Source organism: Ochotona curzoniae, unplaced genomic scaffold, assembly GCF_017591425.1.
Source record: "Ochotona curzoniae isolate NIBS_2020 unplaced genomic scaffold, NIBS_Ocur_1.0 contig_883, whole genome shotgun sequence".
In the NCBI taxonomy this organism is placed as follows: Eukaryota; Metazoa; Chordata; class Mammalia; order Lagomorpha; family Ochotonidae; genus Ochotona; species Ochotona curzoniae.
Window position 1 is genome coordinate 1,422,200 of NW_024466599.1, and position 20,458 is coordinate 1,442,657.

General features: G+C 55.9%; 1 protein-coding gene across 3 annotated transcripts in view; it reads left to right on the forward strand.

Annotated features, from left to right (window-relative positions):
- Positions 1 to 20,458, forward strand: part of TRAPPC12 (trafficking protein particle complex subunit 12) — a 77,793-nt gene that overhangs the window by 15,883 nt on the left and 41,452 nt on the right. For all 3 annotated transcript variants that reach the window (XM_040992766.1, XM_040992765.1, XM_040992767.1), the window contains exon 3: positions 19,215 to 19,328. In XM_040992766.1, coding sequence (XP_040848700.1) covers positions 19,215 to 19,328 — 114 coding nt within the window. The remainder of the gene's footprint in view (positions 1 to 19,214; positions 19,329 to 20,458) is intronic.

The window sequence follows — 20,458 nt, forward strand, 5'->3', positions numbered from 1 at the left end:
ACCTCTGTGGTTTAATCAACACTGGAGACTGGGGGGCGTCTTTCCTCCTGTGGGTGAGTCCTGCTGTTTGGGAGGCACAGGCCCTGAGCTAGAACTCAAGGGAGGCTGTCTCGGGCTGGTTCATGGTGCATTCCCCACAATAAGAGCGCATGTTTCTTCCTGCCCATGCCTGTGACCTGGGTGTCGCAGGATTCCAAACACTCTCCTGACTGCCATCCTTCCAGAGCAGTCCCCGCAGCCAGGGCAGCCCCGGCTGCCTGTAGCCATGAGTGGGCTGCTGGAGCCCCCACTGGGCAGGCCAGGGTGCCTACAGCTGGCAGGTGGAGGGCTCCAGCTAGATGCCAGGCGTCCCTGCCTCCAACCTCATTCTCCAGTGGTCTGCTGTCTGCGCACCTCCTGGCTCCTGTAGGAGCAAGATGGCCAGACATGGATGCCCCCTCCATCCCACTTTGCATGTGCCTCCCTTCTGGGATCTCACGCGAGCCTCCTTGAGGAAGTGCTGAAGCTGCCTAGATGTCCTGACGCCCTGTTGGGGGCAGGTGAAGGCCGCACCACGTCTCTCTCTCAGTGGCTGTGACTAGGAGTCACAGGCTGGAGGCAGAGCTCAGCTACAGGAAACCAGAAATTGAGAATCCGCCAGCAAAGGCGTCCCTCTGGGCTGGAACGCGTCAGAGACACACAGCATTCCCTTCGAGAGAGATGAGTAAGGAACCAGAGAGGGTGACACAGGAAGCTGCCATTGAGAGGGGTTTGTTTACACAAATAAAGGAAGGAGCACAGAGAGAGGAATTAAAGGGGGGGAGGGGGAGTGCCAGAGAGTGACCCAGGAGAGGAGAGAAGGAGAACCCGAGCCAGCGTGGGGGTCTTCTGTCCAGCAGGCCCAGCAGTACCTCTACTCGACAGCACGGTGACTGGCTAACAGATATAATCACCGGACCTGCCAGTGAGGTTAAAGGTCAGGAAGCTGTGTCCTAGGGCTGACCGGTTACCTGCTGAAAAGTAGGATGAATTAACATTTGACTTCCTAGAATTGTTTACAAAGGAAGTCCTAGCACAGTTCATTAAAGGGGCAGGGAACAGGCCATGTTTGTGTCTCAATTAGCAAAGGGCACAGTGTGCCATGTGCTGTGGCCTCCCATATGGGCTAGGCAGGTGGAGATCCAGGGGCCATCTCCAATGGAACCAAGGTGGACCCTTCCCTGTGCTGGGACTAGGGCAGTGTTGTGCAGAGCTGAGCCCTGAGTGGAGCACCTGTCAGAATTTCCTCACATCCTGGAGGACTAGGCCTGGACCAGCATCACACAGAGCAGTTGAGCTGCGTTTGATCTGTGTGTTCAAGTCTCACTCAAGTTCTTCCTTGGGGTTTGTAATTAAAGAATAGAATGATGTATGGTTGGTTATCTTTTATGTGTGACAGAGACAAACCACATTGAAGGAAAATATTTGGAAAGCTGACAGTCCCAAATCCATTCTTTGCAGGTTACAACCTTGTAAGCTACAGAGCCGTAAGGGTACCCCTTGCCTGGGGGCTGCATGGCCTGGGCTGGGTACTGCGGGGCTCGGTATCCCTTGGTTGTACAGTTTTGGGGTCTTCTGTATGCAGTAGCGTCTGACTGTGAGGACAGCTTTCCTGGCTGCTGGGTGGGAAACTCACATTCTAAAGTGATGTTTCTTTACCTGTAGGTTCGTACAGCAAGTGCTGTGGCTGCCCTTGGTGGCGGTAGAGGTGGGTGGCACCGTGGCTGCCCTTGGTGGCGGTAGAGGTGGGTGGCGCCGTGGCTGCCCTCGGTGGCGGTAGAGGTGGGTGGCGCCGTGGCTGCCCTCGGTGGCGGTAGAGGTGGGTGGCGCTGTGGCTGCCTTCAGTGGCCGTGGAGCCAGATGGTGCCGTGGCTGCCTTCAGTGACCGTGGAGCCAGATGGTGCCGTGGCTGCCTTCAGTGGCCATGGAGCTGGATGGTGCCATGGCTGCCCTCGGTGGTGGTGGAGCCGTGTGATGCCATGGCTGCCCTCGGTGGCGGTGAAGCCAGGTGGCGCCATGGCTGCCCTCAGTGGCAGTGGAGCTGTGTGACCCTGTGGCTGCCCTTGGTGGCGGTGGAGCCGTGTGATGCTGTGGCTGCCCTTGGTGGCGGTGGAGCCGGGTGACGCCGTGGCTGCCCATGGTGGTGGTGGAGCCAGGTGGCGCCATGGCTGCCCTCGGTGGCCATAGAGGTGGCTATTAGAGGCTCTTGCAGTCTGGCACATGGAGCAGACCGAATTTGAAGTGTTGTGCTATGACCCTCAACTTTGCTGTTTCTGGGGGAGGTTCTTCCTCAGCTGCCTACTCAGCACAGCTCTGTCCCCTCCACTCCTGTCCACTCCTGTCCACTCCTGTCCATGGCAGTGAGACACGCCCTCCTCTTGCCCCACAGAAGCTGCTGGGAGCACAGCTTTAGTGCCCAGCCAGCATGGGGAATCCAGAGCTCCCAGCTATTGTCCTGGGAAGGGATTGCGGGCCCTCCTGGAGATCAGTCTGAGAAACCCACACTGTCCCCTCTCCTGTCCTTCTCTATACTGTGACTGTGCATTTTTATCTCCTGCTAGAGCAGAGGAGGGAGCACCCCAGGCCACCGCAGGGTTCTGTGCACGGCCTGCCTGCCGTCAGGGTCTGCTTCCAGAAGCACTGTGGCTCAGTGCAACGTGCCATGCCTGCAGCAAAGCGTCTTCACCGAGCGCTCTCTGCCGCGGGAGTCCCCACAGGAGCGTGCTGGTGGCAGCCAGGCAAGCGCCTTGCTGGGTTTCTCTGGAAGATTGGGAAGCTTTGGGAAGGAAAGGTGTGGAGCTGTTCTGTTTCTTCAGGGGTGAGGGGCGAGTGCCTGGTCTCATAGGGAGTGCCTTGTAACTTGCTGAGGTTGGAAGGTGAGACGCTCTCGTGCTGTGGGTTCCAAGCAGCGGCTGGTTTGTTTAGCCAGCCTTGACAGTCACCCCTGGTTTGTCCTATGGGAACCCTTTTTGCCTTCTTCAGTTATCTCTAGTTTGGAACGTATGCACCATCCTTAGATTTAAAAAAAAAGTGCGAGAATGCTGTCCTCTTTACACAGAAGCGTCACAAAGGCTGGCACTGACTTTTCACACCTGGTCAAGTGGGCATTCCTAAGGATAGCTCTGCCAATTGTTTCACCTTGAGGCAAGAAATTGCCCATGCTAATCCTGTGGTCAGGAAGTTCTCAGTAGACAGCACGTATCAATCAGTAACACATCCCTGCTACAATCCTCATTCTACAACTTAGTCTTGAATCAGTGAAGGGAGGAAATGCATCACAGAAGGAGGGACCTAAAGATGAAGGAAACAGGGAAAGAACTCTAAGCATACATTCCCACTATATCCAGGCGCTCAACGCCCTTGATTAGGATATGGTCAATGGGGGCAGCCGAGACAGCATGAACAGTAAAAGGCCCTTTTGCCAAGAGGTTATCAGCAACAACTTCCAGGCTCACATTGATAGTAAAGACCAACTCTGCAGTGGCAGGCAATGCCTAAATAGATTACAGAATTCTCGGCGGGGTTGTCCCGTGTCCATGCAGAGGGAGGTGGAAATACCTTCAGGTGGAAGTAGAGACATCTGCTAACAGCCTGGACCAGCAGTGGAGGATGGTACAAGTCCTTAAGCCCCTGTACCCATGTGTGAAGTGCCTGGCTCCTGGCTGTAGCCCGTCCCAGCCCTGGCTGTTGCAGCCATCTGGGGAGTGAACCAGCAGATAAACCTCTGGGTGTGTTTCTCCTTCTCTCGCTCTGCAACTCTGACTTTCAAATAAATATTTAGAAAAAACTGGTATTTTTTATTAAGGTGAGGAATGGATTTATAAAACTGTGTTACCTTGCCCTGGTACCTGAGTTATGTTTCTAAGATGATTGCTCCGTCTGGAAGGCCAAGGGTAAGCTTCAGAATGTGTTTTCCGAGTCCCACGCATGTGTTCTGGGAGGTGACTGGGCCTAGGCTGGAGGCCGTGGAGGTGCCTCGAGGCATTGTGTGTAGAGCTGATAGGCCCTGCCTTCACTAAAGGATGGTGATGTTCTGTCTCCTGGGTGAAGCAGACCAGGCTCAGGCCATCCCATGGGCATCCTGCTGCCCTTTGTCCCCTCCCTGCCCATCTCCGTCCTGCTCAGCTCCCAGGATATAAGCAGGCAATGTCATGGCCTGGGCTGGGCTGGCAACAGGGGCCCAAGCAGCCGCACCCCCCACAGCAGTGTTTCTTTGCTAATGTTTCGAAGGACCCAGACCTTGCTTAATTCTGAGTCACCTCTTGAGCAAGGCCAAGGTGTTGGCAACGCCCGCGTCGCCACGTACCCCAAGCCCCGAGTGGAGTGGAAGGACTAGGGTTATGAGACAGACAAGACAGACAACACACAACACACTGAGACTTATTCCTGTGAAGTGAAACCTTTATTCAAAGTCGAACTCTCTTATATAGTCTGCTTGGCCCCTCCCAGGATCTTCCCAATGGTTAAGCAACACCTAAGCTCCCCCAAGGACATGCAAAAAGGGGAAGCAGGAAGGAGGGAAATTGCAGTCAAGCCATGGGCTAAATGTATCAGGCCATGATTGCCCTTCCTGTTACACCTTTGAGAAACAAGCTGTGCTGTGGAGTTAACCCTTGGGAGACCCAGCCATGCACCAAGGAGCAGAGGCCAAGGCTCTGCCTCAGCTGTCACCTATGACTGCTCGTAGCCCCCACGTGGCATGCTTGTTGCACTGAGCAGATGCTCCACCGTGGAAACTCCTGCAGGGAAGGAGAGCCTGGAGCAGCAGGGTGGAAGCTGAGGCTGCTACAGGTCTCGGTGCAGGGTCTTCAGCAGGCAAGAAGAAGATTGAGAGCCGCGTGGCCCTGTGGTTCTGGTGCATGGAGCAGGCGGCTGTTACAGGCAGGACCAGCTAGCCAGTGCACAGCAGTACCGTCTGAACGGGGAGAAGAAACACAAGTCTCATTTCATGCCACAGGCAAAATGAATTCCAAGTAAATTCAATCAGAACTGTTGAAAAGTAGAAGACTCGGGCCCGGCGTGGTGGTGCAAGTGGTTAAGTCCTTGCCTTGCACGCCCGGGATCCCATATGGGCTCCGGTTCTATCCCGGCAGCCCCACTTCCCTTCCAGCTCCCTGCTTGTGGCCCAGGAAAGCAGTCGAGGACGGCCCAAAGCTTTGGGACCCTGCACCCGCGTGGGAGACCCGGAAGAGGTTCCTGGCTTCGGATCGGCACAGTATCGGCCGTTGCACTCACTTGGGGAGTGAATCATCGGATGGAAGATCTTCCTCTCTGTCTCTCCTCTCTGTATATCCGCCTTTCCAATAAAAACATAATAAAAAAATAAATCTTTAAAAAAAAGAAAAGTAGAAAACTCTTGGCAACCCAGGTTAGAGAAGTGCTGCAACAACAAGGTCCAAAGACAATGCCCTGTAAGAAGAGGTGGGCAAGCTTGCCTTGCACAGGTCAGTGCAAAGACCCCCTGGCACAGGTCAGTGCAAAGACCCCCTGGCACAGGTCGGGGCAGAGACCCCCTGTAAGAAGGGCAAGCTTGCCTTGCACAGTCAGTGCAGAGAGCCCCTGTAAGAAGAGACGGCGAGTTTGCCTTGCACAGGTGTCCGCAGGTGTCAGACTTGTGCACAGCACCGACAAGCAGCAATGTTTACAGAGGAGCGAGCCATAGATGGGAAGAGGATATTCAGGTTCACCTGCAGTAGCAGATCTGTTTGTGCTGTCACAAGGACTTCTCCAAGTGATTGAGAAAAAGAAACAGCCCGCTAGAAGGACAGACAAGAAAGAAAAGGCAGTTTGTGGGAACCAGCAGGTCTTTGAGCCCCTGCACCCGTGTGAGAAGTTTGTGGAAAAAGTTCAGCCTGACCAGCAGTCAGAGGAGTGAGCAGACACAGCAAGGATGCAGCAGGCCAGAACTGGGACCTGGGCTGCAGCCAGTGGGCAGTACCAGCGCAAGGCCAGGCAACCTGCACCATGGACAGTGACAGAGTGAGAACAGGCAGTCTGCACCATGGAAGCACCAGGGCAAGGCTGGGCAGCCTGCACCATGGACAGTGCCAGAATGAGAACAGGCAGCCTGCACCATGGCAGCACCAGGGCAAGGCTGGGCAGCCTGCACCATGGACAGTGTCAGAGTGAGGCCGGACAGCTTGCACTATGGGCAGTGCCGGAGTAAGGCCAGGCAGCCTGCACCATGGCAGCACCAGGGCAAGGCTGGGCAGCCTGCACCATGGACAGTGTCAGAGTGAGGCCGGACAGCCTGCACCATGGCAGCACCAGGGCAAGGCTGGGCAGCCTGCACCATGGACAGTGCTAGAGTGAGGCAGGACAGCCTGCACCATGGACAGTGCCGGAGTGAGGCCAGGCAGCCTGCACCATGGCAGCATCAGGGCAAGGCTGGGCAGCCTGCACCATGGACAGTGCTGGAGTGAGGCTGGGCAGCCTGCACTGTAGGTTGAGACTCTGGCTGCCTGATTGCTCTACAGAGCAGTTTCATGCTAGCTGATTTGAGTTTGAGGTTTTCAGCCTTTGGCCCAAACGTGCCACCCACAGTTAGAGGCTTTAAAAGTCTTGTTCAGGGATCAACTCCCAGTGAAATGGCTGATGATGTCCTGACAGCTGGGTGCTGGACTCTCCGACATCGTCCATGTCGGTGTTGTTGGAGACACACTTCAATGGCAGCATGATCAACTTACAGATGTTCAGGAAAGACACCCTTTGTAGAACTGCAGGGGAAATCATGGGGAAGGGAGGGAACTTGGGGAGAGGCAGGGAAAACCACAATATCTATTAAACTATGTCATAAAACAAAATCTTTAAAAAATAGTTTTGTTCATGCTGTGAAAGGTTAGGCTCAACAAGGTTTGTTTATCATTATTTGTATTAACCCAACATTTATTGAAAGCCTTCATATCCAATGATAAGAAAATTATGTGATGTAAAGTCAATCAAATACTGAGAAGCAATCAAAAGAAGTGACCTAGGGCCGCAGTGCTCACTGTGGGTAAGTGCCCTAGGGCCGCAGTGCTCACTGTAGGTAGGTGCCCTAGGGCCGCAGTGCTCACTGTGGGTAAGTGCCCTAGGGCTGCAGTGGTCACTGTGGGTAAGTGCCCTAGGGCTGCAGTGGTCACTGGGTAAGTGCCCTAGGGCTGCAGTGGTCACTGGGTAAGTGCCCTAGGGCTGCAGTGGTCACTGGGTAAGTGCCCTAGGGCTGCAGTGGTCACTGTGGGTAAGTGCCCTAGGGCTGCAGTGGTCACTGGGTAAGTGCCCTAGGGCCGCAGTGGTCACTGTGGGTAAGTGCCCTAGGGCCGCAGTGGTCACTGTGGGTAAGTGCCCTAGGGCCGCAGTGGTCACTGTGGGTAAGTGCCCTAGGGCTGCAGTGCTCACTGTAGGTAGGTGCCCTAGGGCCGCAGTGCTCACTGTGGGTAAGTGCCCTAGGGCCGCAGTGGTCACTGTAGGTAAGTGCCCTAGGGCCGCAGTGGTCACTGTAGGTAAGTGCCCTAGGGCCGCAGTGGTCACTGTGGGTAAGTGCCCTAGGGCTGCAGTGCTCACTGTAGGTAGGTGCCCTAGGGCCGCAGTGGTCACTGTGGGTAAGTGCCCTAGGGCTGCAGTGCTCACTGTAGGTAGGTGCCCTAGGGCCGCAGTGCTCACTGTGGGTAAGTGCCCTAGGGCCGCAGTGGTCACTGTAGGTAAGTGCCCTAGGGCCGCAGTGGTCACTGTGGGTAAGTGCCCTAGGGCCGCAGTGGTCACTGTGGGTAAGTGCCCTAGGGCCGCAGTGCTCACTGTGGGTAAGTGCCCTAGGGCCGCAGTGGTCACTGTGGGTAAGTGCCCTAGGGCTGCAGTGCTCACTGTAGGTAGGTGCCCTAGGGCCGCAGTGCTCACTGTAGGTAGGTGCCCTAGGGCTGCAGTGGTCACTGTGGGCAAGAGCCCTAGGGCCGCAGTCCTCGCCGTGGGTCAATCTGAAAGCAGCTTGGAGTTGGCAGCATTGCGGTGTGCTGATTCAGGTTACTGCTGACAGTGCTTGCCTCTGTGAGCTAACCCTGCGCCTGCTCTTGTACCTGGGTAAGCAGCAGAAGCCAGCCCTGTGCTTGGGTCCCTGCACCCAAGTGGAGAACACAGACTGAGTTCCAGGCTCCTGACTTCAGCCTGGCTGTTGTGAACCAGCAGGTGGAAGATATTCTTCGTCTCTCCCTGTAACTCTGTGTTTGAAGCAAAGGAGTAAATCTTCGAAAATACAAAGAAAAACTACAGTCCGGAAAGGGACTGTTCCTGTGGCACAGCCACTAAAGCCACTTCTTGGAGTGTTGGCATTCGGCATCAGAGTGCCTGATCAAGCACCTGCTGTTTTACTTCCCAAGGAGCTCCCTGTTCATGTGCCTGGGAAAATAGCAGCCATGGGTTCAAGTACTTGGGCCCTTGACCCATGTCAGAAACCGGAGCTCCGAGTCCTGGCTGCAGCCCGTCCCAGACCCGGCTGTTGGAGAGTGAACTGGTAGACGAGAGATCTCTCACACTTTCTCTCCATACTGCCTTTCAGTTGGACGGATGGATGGACAGACGGATGGGTGGGTGGATGGATGGATGGACGGATGGATGGATGGACGGACAGATGGACAGATGGGTGGATGGATGGATGGACGGACGGATGGATGGATGGATGGTGGGTGGATGGATGGATGGATGGATGGACAGGCAGACAGACAGTCGGAAGGATGGATGGGGCAAGGTTGAGGAAATATGTGGAGCGGTTAGATTGTGTGCTTGCATTTATTCAGGTTTGGAACCAACCAGATGATCTCTTGGCCACAATTCTGAAATGCTAGAAGCCCAGAAAACCAAGCTCCTTTTGGCAGCACAGTCCAGCCTCACAGAGTTCACTGGGCGCCTGCTCTCAAGATCTGTTCTTGTTGATGCCTTTGCTGCCCTGGACAGCCCTCTTGCAGGTGGCACCCTTGGGCACAGGCCCTGAGAAGGGGGTGTATCATGCACCTTGCTGGGTCTTAGCTTCACCCACACCTTTGCAAAGAGTCTCATCAACCCGCCTCAGGACCCTGTGACAGGCAGACACTTGGTGTCCTTCAGGCATCTGAAGGACCTGGACTTTGCAGGGGAGTGGACTGCAGTGCCTGGGCCAGGCAAGTCCTGCCCAGTGTCCTCCAGCAGGCCCTTCAGCCAGTAACTCCTGTGCATCCCCCTCTGGAGATGCCGGGGCAAGGGCCGTCTTGCCTGACCAGAGGCTCTTGGTGGACGCTTGGTTCTCCAGGTTGGTTCCCTGTGATTCCCAGGAAACCTCTTGCGTTTCCTTAGGCGGGAATGGCTGTTGTTTATGGCAGTGAGTGCTCGTCAGAACGTGGCTTGGCTGAGGTGCCCACTGGCAGTGCTGTAACAGGCCTTGGTGCTCGGTCACCCCTGGGCACGTGGCTTGGCTGAGGTGCCCACTGGTAGTGCTGTAACAGGTCTTGGTGCTCAGTCACCCCTGGGCATGTGGCTTGGCTGAGGTGCCCACTTAGCGGGACAGTGCTGTAACAGGCCTTGGTGCTCGGTCACCCCTGGGCATGTGGCTTGGCTGAGGTACCCACTGGCAGTGCTGTAACAGGCCTTGGTGCTTGGTCACCCCTGGGCATGTGGCTTGGCTGAGGTGCCCACTTAGCGGGGCAGTGCTGTAACAGGCCTTGGTGCTCTGTCACCCCTGGGCACGTGGCTTGGCTGAGGTACCCACTGGCAGTGCTGTAACAGGCCTTGGTGTTCGGTCACCCTGGACACGTGAGTTAGGAGATGCTGGAATAGGAGTATATGTGTCTCTGCTTCCTATTTTCAGCTCAGAAAGAAGCCACTTTTTAAAAGATTTACATTTATTTTTCAAAAGTGAATAATTAAGATGGTAAGTTTTTTCTTTATTTTTGATCTAGTTTGAGAAAGCGAAAACACGTCTTTGTATATGAAATCAGCAAGAGCTGCAGCTTCTGGTGATGGATTTTAATATTTTTAATCATTTATGGAGCGCTTCATTTTTGCAAAGTCTTTGCAAATAACTTTATTGCACCTTTAAATGTTTTATGAGTGGTGAACGTGGTAGATAGAAGACGAGATAGCAGCAGTTACTATGTGATATTTCTTCCTTGGTTCAGAAATGTGTAAATATCCATAAACAGGTTTCCTCATTTGTATGTTTGTACGCCCACACGAGTTCTAATTTCTTCTGGGGCTGCCCAATGTTTCGCTGAGAGCTCTACAGGCACGGGGGCGGGGGGCGGTCACCGAGCATCAGCAGGCTCCAAGCCTCTAAATCCCGAGTTCTCTTACAAGGGAAGGAGCCTCCCCCGTGCTAACACAGCTTTGCACGGGTCATGGAGACCTGTATGCTTGGGGAAGCAGGCCGTGCTGCTCCGGCCCAGGACCTGCCTCCACGGGGCCACCGCCAGCAGGGAAGACAAACCGCAGCGCGCCCCGTTTCTCCATCAGCATGTTCCTATTTCGCTTCCAAAAAGGCACGAACTGTTTCTAGGAACACTATCCTGTAACACTTTGGTGTTCAGGTGTGAAAATGAAGGGATGTGTGTTTGCATATAAATTAGTCACAACTTCCATGTCACAGCTTTCATATTATGTCTTGTATACTTTCCTGTCTTTTTTGGTAGGCATAATATACATAATTAAGTTCTCTAAAAACATTTTAATAATTTCACAATCAGAAGTTTTAAGATTTATTTATTTGGAAGAGTGACTGGTTCACTCCCCTCATGGCCGCGATGGCAAGGCTGGGCCACACTGCAGCAAGGAGCTGGGAGTCCACGCGAGTCTCCCACGTGCACTTGGGCCATCTGCTGTTGCTTTCCCAGAAGCACTAGCAGGAACCAGCTTTCCACTCTGAGATAATCCACTAGACCACTCTGCCATCCCCACACTAAAACTGCTGTGGGTAACTTGGGGGTAGAGATCTCTCCTACACATGTGATGGCTTCTTTGGGATTGGTCTAGGGGGAGAGCACAAGGTCACAGCGCATGGCCAGTTTGGAGGCTCTTAGTGGAAAGTCCTCAGTTTTGTCAGTGTTATGGGAGCATAGCGCATCTCCTACTCTGCCACGAATTAGACTTGCCAGGCTAGCAGCAGCGTTTGCTTTTGCTTTTGCTTCTTTGGCTACTAAAGATGAACTCAGCTGCTGGGCGTGCTGGGCATTCACTGTCACACGGCATTGAATGCGTGGGCCAGGTGTGCATTAATATCCTGCCGTGGAAGAAGAGAAGCGACAGTGGACGGGGGCCACAGGACAGACAGGTGAGGTCCCTACTAGAAGGGAATGTTGCATGCCTGGTCACCCTCCAAAGTGTGCGGGCTGCTGACGGGTTGAGCGCGGGGCCAGTGCCTGCTGACTCTTCCCTCGTGCTGGGCCCTCCAGGAGTGTCCAGACACTCCCCTGTTCCCCAGCACCCTGCTTAGCCCCCCATGAAGTCAGACCTTGGGATAAGCCCTGTGGGTGAGATTGTGGGAGGGCTGCTTGTTATTCTTTTCTCCCCCTCCGAGGGCGCTGTGACTGAACCAGGGAGATGCACAGGGCAGCTTGGGGAGGGAAGGCTAGGAGGGCAGGAGTCTGTTTCCTGCTGGTTGGATCCTAGCAGGAGCAGCTGTGACACGGGAACTCAGGCTGGTGGCAGGGACACATGAGCCCCGTCCTCCCCCAGAACTGACCGGCAGCATTTCCAGCTCTGGGGTGGCCTGTGAGAGTCCATGTGACTTTCTTGAGTAACTGATAGAATTGTGCTGCTCTCAGCTGTACTGTGCAGCCACTTCACAAAGCTAGTGGAAATGAATGGGGCCTCCTGGCAACAGAGGCAGGGAGGTTGGCTCTGAGAACAACCCAGAAGTGCCTGCTGGCTCTGGAGCATTGAACGCAAGCCAGTTACAGGCATGGAGCAAAAGCCAGGCCGTACACTAGACCTCACCTTGCAAGCAGTTAGTAAGCATTTGCTGTGTGCAGATGGAAGGAGACAGTGGCCTCTGCTCCTGGCCAGCACAGAGGGACAGCTCCGGCTCCAGGCTGTCATTGAGCTTCTGCCATTTGCATCGAGAGCTGAACGGTTTGTTTCCCCAAACTGGCTGTTGGAAATGTCCAGCCACAGCATACCTGTATTTTCATCTAGAACTTTCTGGTTTCCTGTTACTCTTTTTTTTTTCTTAAGATTTGTTTATTTTTATTGGAAAGTCAGATTCACAGAGAGGAGGAGGGACAGAGAGGAAGATCTTCCGTCCGATGATTCACTCCCCAGCCACAACGGCCGGAGCTGAGCCAATCTGAAACTAGGAGCCAGGAGCTTCCTCTAGGGTCTCCCACGCGGGCACAGTGTCCTAAAGCTTTGAACCATCTTCAACTGCTTTCCCAGGCCACAAGCAGGGAGCTGGAAGGGAAGTGGGGCTGCCAGGATTAGAACCGGCACCCACATGGGATCCACTAGGTCACGCCAGGGCTTCTATTGCTCTTAACGAGGGGTGAGTTTGCAATGGTCAAGAGTTGGATGTGTGAGATCAGGGGAAGCCAAGGCTGTCTGCCTTTGCCTGGGACAGCAGATGATGTGTTGGCCCTGGGCTGGCGCTCGCAGCCCCATTCCCCTGTGGCTACCCTCGAGACCTTGCTCAAGAGCTCCTGGGGCAGGGGTCGGGAGGATGCCGCCGGTCAGCCGGAGTCCCCAGCGCTGGCCGGGTCGGTAGCACCGCCCCACTGGACCGATGTCCTGGTACTCGGGAGCTGTGTCGTGACTGGAGTCCCCAGCGCCGGCCGGGTCGGCAGCACCGCCCTGCTGGACTGATGCCCTGGTACTCGGGAGCTGTGTCGTGACCGGAGTCCCCAGCCCCGGCCGGGTCGGCAGCACTGCCCCGCTGGACGGATGCCCTGGTACTTGGGAGCTGTGTCGTGACTGGAGTCCCCAGCCCCGGCCGGGTCGGCAGCACCGCCCCGCTGGACTGATGTCCTGGTACTCGGGAGCTGTGTCGTGACCGGAGTCCCCAGCGCCGGCCGGGTCGGCAGCACTGCCCCGCTGGACTGATGTCCTGGTACTCGGGAGCTGTGTCGTGACTGGAGTCCCCAGCGCTGGCCGGGCCGGCAGCACCGCCCCGCTGGACGGATGTCCTGGTACTCGGGAGCTGTGTTGTGACCGGAGTCCCCAGCGCTGGCCGGGTCGGCAGCACCGCCCCGCTGGACCGATGTCCTGGTACTCGGGAGCTGTGTCGTGACCGGAGTCCCCAGCGCTGGCCGGGTCGGCAGCACCGCCCCGCTGGACGGATGCCCTGGTACTCGGGAGCTGTGTCATTTCCATGGGGCTGACAGGCTCAGAGAGCCAGGGTAGTACATTACCTTCTTAGTGATATCTGCGTTAGTGTCACCAACCTCATGTGTTCGTGAAAAGTCCTGCTCTGAGAGAATATTGAGCCTGCAGAGTTTTTAGTGAACAAAGATGCAAATGGCATGTGTTCAAGTCCCCGTTACGGAGAAGCATACGAGACCATGTCGTGGTTGACCACTGAGGCTCCGCGACATTCACTGCAGCATAGGCTCCTGGAATTGGAAAGGGGTGGCTGGTGTAAGGGGTGTTCACTGTGACGTCAGGGCTTGAGAGATGCCAGCGAGCGAGCCGGCCTGTCGTGCATCACCTGGGGCGTGCGTTTGAGGCCTGCCTCTGCCCCTGCTGTGTGCACCCTCGGAGACACACTCTGACTTTCCAATAGGTAAACTTAAGTCAGCAGAATGAAAGGTCTCCATCCCTTAGTATCTAACTGGTCCCCTCGCCTTGCCAACTGCCCCCAATGCCCAGTGTGGGTCAGGAACATCTGCCTTAGGCCTGGGGACCTGGCTTCTTCAGGCCAGGCCCCTCTGTCCTGCCCTCCACCCCAGGCTCAGTCAGGCGCTGGCTTCTCTGCCCTTGCACTAGTCGGGGTCAGTGCTCCCCAAAGAATTAGAAAGCCAAGGACCCCATAACACATTGTATCATTGTACGTTGAAATGGTTTACAAAGGAGACTGAATTTCAGCACAGTATTCTCTGTGATTTAGTGTTTGCGTCACCATGGAACACTGCAGGCTAAGTCAGCAAGGTGCTTGTGACCCACTCGGCAGCCAGTGCCCCAGGTGCACGGGGCAGACCCGCAGCTGCCCAGGGAGTAAGACGGACCCTGGTGGCAGGCAGCGGGCAGAGTGGAGCCGGTGCAGTCCGCTGCACTTAGGCCAGGAGCTTCCAAGGTTCCCAGGAAAATGGAATCAGAAGCCCACTTTATTTTGATGCAAACAGAATTTTAAATCATTCTGCAGTTTTTTGATAATATGCATTTTTCATGGCCTATTTCAGGGCCCTTGGATTTCAAAAACGTTTAACGCCAGACTAAGCCAGCCTTCTCATTCTCCACCAGCAGGCAGCGTCCTGCACGTGTCTGCCGGCATGCCTGTGCCTCCGTGCTCTTGGGTAGACGTTCACTTGTCTGTGGTTGCAGCAGGTCCGTGCTGGTGCTGCCCCCCCTGGAGTGGTGAGGGCTAGGCGCCGAGTCGGCATGGGGGCGGCCACTGCATCCCTGCCCATGCCCCCTCCGCAGGGCAGCTCTGCTGCCACCTGTGCCCACCCTGCCCAGGCCACCCTCCATGCGTGCGTGGAGAGAGTTTGTGATTCCCCCTCATCCTGTGAGTCAGCAGCGCCCCTGTCGGAGAGCTGAACCCCCAGGCTCTTCTCCGGCCCGTGCATGTTCCCTCCTGCACCCACCGGCCACCCTGGCAGCGCTCCACTCTCTCCGGTAGTCCCGGGAAGCCCCGGAGTCGAGGCACCCACCCTGCTTGCGCCCGTCACCCAGCTCTGACCCTCACTGTTTGGTCACTCTCTCTCAGCTCTGTGTCATCCTCTTGTCACCTTGACCATGACCCTGACCTCTATGTCAGCCCACCCTCCCTTCTTCCTTCAGAAGCAGCCTCAGGCCCAGACCTCACGGAGCTCCCATCACTCATGTTCCTGGTTCCTTCCATGTAATTCAGTCTGTAGTCTGCTGTTAATTTTAAAAAAAGTTTCAGGTGCATTCCTCTGGATGGACATCCATGGCCAGTGTGCTAAGCCCCTGCTTGGGGCTCACATCCCAAGTCAGTGTGTCTGGGGTCAGATGCTGCCTGCGCTGCCACAGCTGGGAGGCAGCGGGTGGTGCTTCTGAGGCCCCTCCCACCCAGGTGTGGCCCAGGGAATGTCTCCAGCACCTGGCTTCAGCCTGGACCAGCTCCAGCTGTGGTAAGCAGGTGGGGCCTGAACCACTGAATGGCAGGTTCTGTCTGTCAGTTCTCTGTCATTTCCAAATAAAGGAATACATCTTTTAAAAAAGATTTATTTATTTTTATTGGAAGGCCAGATTCACAGAGAAGAGGAGAGACAGAGAGGAAGATCTTCCATCTGCTGGTTCACTCCCCAAGTAACTGCAATGACTGGAGCTGAGCCAATCCACAGCCAGGAGCCAGGAGCTTCTTCTGGGTCTCCTACGCAGGTGCAGGGTCCCAAGGCTTTGGGCCGTCCTTGACTGCTTTCCCAGGCCACAAGCAGGAAGCTGGATGGGAAGCGGGGCTGCCAGGATTAGAACTGGCGCCCATATGGGATCCCAGTGTGTTCAAGGTGATGACTTTAGCTGTTAGGCCACGGCATCAGGCCTGCTTGTTTCCTTTCTAATTCCAAATTCTAGGGGCTGCTGGCATCTCATTGGCCCATTGGCTGGGAAGTGAGCATCTGGGACATGAACCAGCGCCCATGTGGGATCCCAGCGCATGCAAAGCTAGGACTTTAGCCACTAGACTACCACACTGGGCCTGAACACATGTTTTTATAAAATGTATTTCTGTATTTGGAAGCACCTGAAGAGCAGTGGCACGAGCAGTGGGAGATGCTCGTCCTGCCCTTCCTGGGGATGCCTCCCTGAGCCCAGCAGACGTGGGGCAGTGGGGCCGTGTCCTCTTCCCCCCCGTCCTGCTGTACTAGTGGGGCTGAGGTGAAGCTGCTGCTGGGACGTCAGAGCACCAGCTGTGTGTCTACTCCTCTGATAGTCCCAGTGCCTGCTCATGCGTCCCAGGAAGGGACAGATGGTGGCTCCATGCTCAGGCCTCTGGCACTTCCATGGAGGGGTGACATGACTGTATGCGTGTGGGTTCCTGACCTCTGTCCCAAGCCGCCCTGGCTGTTGTGGGCATTTAGCAAACAGAGCAGCAAATGGAATCTGGGTGTGTGTGTGTGTGTGTGTGTATGTGTGTGTACACCTCTGGCTTTCAAGCATGTAAAAACATTTCAAAAGTTGGCCACTGGAATACTTTTCTGTAATGTTAGGGCCACAAACTTTAGCAAGAAAGCAACAGATCACGCCCCCAAGAGATGCTCACAGCCCGGTCTGAGCCCCTCGTCCTTGCTGTGACTCTTACCTCACCGCTCAGGCTCTGGGAGTGCCAGGCCTCCCTCCGGCAGGCAAAGGCTGTGTGCTGACCTTCCTGCCCTGGGTGCAGCCCGACCCCAGGGAAGACGACTCCTCCCTGCTGTCTGGCAGGAGACGCCAGCAGTGTGACGGGAGCCTGGGATTCACAGCCTGGCCTGGTCTGCCTGGATGCTGGAGGCAAGTCAGAACTCTCCTGCTCACCTCGTCCCATTTGCAATTCAGAGAGAATCTGCATAGCCACTGACACAGGGTGGTTAGCGCACCAAGTTTAGACTTGAGAAGGCATTTGGAGGCAGTTTTAGTAAATTATCTTAACAAGTGTAAAAATACTTGTGAGCTGTCAACCAGAACATGGAAATCCTGTATTCCTTTAAAACACACATATTTATTCATTTTTATTTGAGGAACAGATTTGCAGAGAGAGAATGATAGAGACAGCAAACTCTTTCCTCCACTTTCTCTCCAAATGGCTGCAATGGCCAGAGCTGAGCTGACCCAAAGCCAGCAGTCAGGAGCTTCTGCAAGGTTTCTCTTGTGAGTGCAGGGGCCCAAGAGCCCAAGCTGCTTTCCCAAGCCATCAGCAGGGAGCTGGCTTGGAGATAGAGTAGCCAGGACTAGACCCAGCACTCACATGGGGTGTTGGTGCTTCGAGTTGGTGAGTTAGCTGGCTCTGCCCCCATACTATCCCATAATTCTGTACATATTGAAGTTCTTCTGCTGTGGCTGGACACTTGGGGAAATGTGGCTGGCCCCAGCTGTCCTGTGGTTCTCGCATCTCTAAGAGGCTGTGGCCTGGCTGGCAAGCATGCCACAGGCCCTTGGTGTGTGGACATGGTACATGAGCCAGGCATAGCTGCTGCATTATGCGTGAGCCGGGTTCCTCATCACCAAGGGGACAAAAAAAAAGCAGGAGAGACTGAGGAAGTGACGTTTGTGCTGGGCTGCAGGCTGTGGCAGGTGCCAGTGTCTGGGGAGCCCTCCCAGCGGCAGGGTGCCACTGTTCCCGAAGGAGAGCAGCTGAGGCCGGCACTGACCACAGCAGGTGCTGGGAAGGTGTAGCACAGGAAGCCACACAGCACTGGTGGCCGGGAAAATAGCATAGCTACTTCAGAGGAAGAGAAAAACCCTCATGGTTCTACAGAACTGATGCGTTTTTCCAGCCGGCAGCTCAGCCTTGTGTCCCACCCAAGCAGGGCGTGCCTCTGTCCACGTAAAAGCATGCCCGCACATGTTGATAGCACCTCTGTTCCCAGCTGCTGAAAATGTGGGGCAGCCAAGGCGCCCTTTAGAGTATGGACATCTGCTCTCCAGAGGCTCAGCTAGCTGCCCTGGGAAGCCTGGCAGAGGCTGAGCTGTGTCAGGCACTGTGCCTCTCAAATAATCTGACATCTGGGTGTGGGTCGTCACAGTAGAGCTGGTGGAGCCGAGGCCTCTCGTGGGGAGCATATGTGGCACGCTTTGGGGTGCAGTCTCCCTCTGGCTCACAGCCCTCAGGGGCTCCCCTTGGCCCTGGGGGTGAGTCCAGAGTCTCTAGCTGCTTTTCTTCTAGTCCTCGCCCTCCCTTCCCCAGGGCCAGTGCCCCTTCTGCTCCTCGGGCAGGCTCTGCCTTTGGGGCAGCACCGAGTGTTCGCACAGCTCATGCCCTCTGTCTGTCTGTGCCCTTTGCCTGGTGGGAAGCTGCCTCAGGGTCCTTAGGGGGGAGTGGCCGTCAGAGTCCCTGCCCCATGTCTGTGCCCCAGCTCGGTGGCCTGCTGCCTCAGCGTCGTCAGGGGAGTGGCCGTCAGGGTCCCTGCCCCATGTCTGTGCCCCAGCTCGGTGGCCTGCTGCCTCAGCGTCATCAGGGGAGTGGCCGTCAGGGTCCCTGCCCCATGTCTGTGCCCCAGCTCGGTGTCCTGCTGCCTCAGCGTCATCAGGGGAGTGGCCATCAGGGTCCCTGCCCCATGTCTGTGCCCCAGCTCGGTGGGCTGCTGCCTCAGCGTCATCAGGGGAGTGGCCGTCAGGGTCCCTGCCCCACGTCTGTGCCCCAGCTCGGTGGCCTGCTGCCTCAGCGTCATCAGGGGAGTGGCCGTCAGGGTCCCTGCCCCACGTCTGTGCCCCAGCTCGGTGGGCTGCTGCCTCAGCGTCGTCAGGGGAGTGGCCATCAGGGTCCCTGCCCCATGTCTGTGCCCCAGCTCGGTGGCCTGCTGCCTCAGCGTCATCAGGGGAGTGGCCGTCAGGGTCCCTGCCCCATGTCTGTGCCCCAGCTCGGTGGCCTGCTGCCTCAGCGTCCTCCCCTCCCCCGCACTCCACCTTGGAGTAAATTGGAAGCATCGACAGGCTTCCAGGGCAACCTGACCTTCTGAAGAAGCATCTGGACTGCACGCAGACTCATTCATTTGATGACTGGGAATATCTGACACGTGTGTTCGCGCAGGCCTGAGTTCAGTGCCCAATGTAAACATGTAGAACCATTCTTTATACTCACGAGAGATCTTACAGATGCAGATGAGCGTTCCCAGCTCGCAGCAGGAAAGTGGAAGCGCAGCCTGGCCCGTGGACTTGTCCTGTAGGAGACCTGTCTCAGCAGTTGTTCTGTCGGTTGTTTGCATTCTTTTAATGCATTCTTTTAAAGCGTCCTTTAATGATTCACATGTTTCCTCATCACGCATGTGCCCCAGCGCGCGGCACAGCTCTCTGCTCCCCGGCAGAAGGGCCTTGCACGGGTCTCACTGGCTCCACAGAGCGGCTCTGGCGAGGTGACTGTGTGTGTCACTTACCTGTCCCTCTGTGTCTTACAGAGCTGCAAAAACTGGAGGGCAGCAGTTGACCTGTGCGGACGCCTCCTCACTGCCCACGGCCAGGGCTACGGCAAGAGCGGGCTGCCCACCAGCCACACCACAGACTCACTGCAGGTAGGCACAGCCAACTGTCACTGCATTGTTATTCCACTTGTGTTGGAGATGTGGGAGAGACCAGGCTTTTCACACCACAAAGAACAATTGGAAAATGAGCACCAATTCTTCCTTTCTCTTTCTCGGTGTCACTGCGTGTGCCCCAGAATGGCACTTCCAGCCACGCCCTGTTGCACCTTTGGCCCGGAACCTTGGTGGGCACAGGGCACTTGGCACACAGCCTCCTAGCAGATGGCAGGGGCGGGAGCCCCAGTTGAGGTGGCAGGCACTCAGAAGACTCCAGGGCCCCTCTGGGCTTGATGGAAGTGGTGGCATCATCGGTTTGTCCTGGCTGCCCGGGGAGCTGGTACCCATGCACTTGCGTGCCTTCCTTGCTGCAGCAACACTTGTTCTGAAATTTAGAAGTGACAGGAATGCGCAGAGCAGAGCTGTGGATAAAAGGAAGCAGCCATAGAGGCCCTTGGCTTCTTGCCTTTCCTAGGGGCTTTCTACCTTTTACCTGACGCCTGTGGGGGTCCCCAGAACTGATCCTATCTGAAGGACTGCACAGCCGTGAGGAGGGGGACTCACCGAGTGAGGACTGTGCCTGGGGGTCCCCCTGAACCTGCAGGCGGTGCTGGATCCCTAGGGTTCTCTGCCCTGGCCCGTGGACGCAGTGCCTGTAACCTTTTTCTGTCCTTACCATCTCCGCATGTTGGTGTGCTCTGCGTAGAGATAGCCAGCCTCAGACCGGATTTGTCCTTGCCGTATCAAAGTGAGCGCCTCCTCACCGACAGGAGACATCCCAGCAGCCAGCACACCCCACCCTCAGCCCTTTCTCCAGGGCCGTGACTGACACAGGCACAGTGATGCCATGGCTGCGCCCGACAGCCGGGGGACTCCAGTGTGCCTGCCGCCCGAGACCCAGGTGTACACCGCAGGCTGCATGGAGCGCAAGGGTGCGGCTTAACCCACCACTCAGGGCAGCCATCTAAAACTTAGGCATCACTTCTTTAATTCCCCATTTGAGATTTTTGTTATTTTGTTTGTTTTCCAAGATTGATTTGTTTGAAAGAGAGCGAAAGAGCTCTATTCCATCCTCTGGGTCCCTCCAGAAATGGCTGCGACAGCCAGGGCTGGGCTAGGCTGCA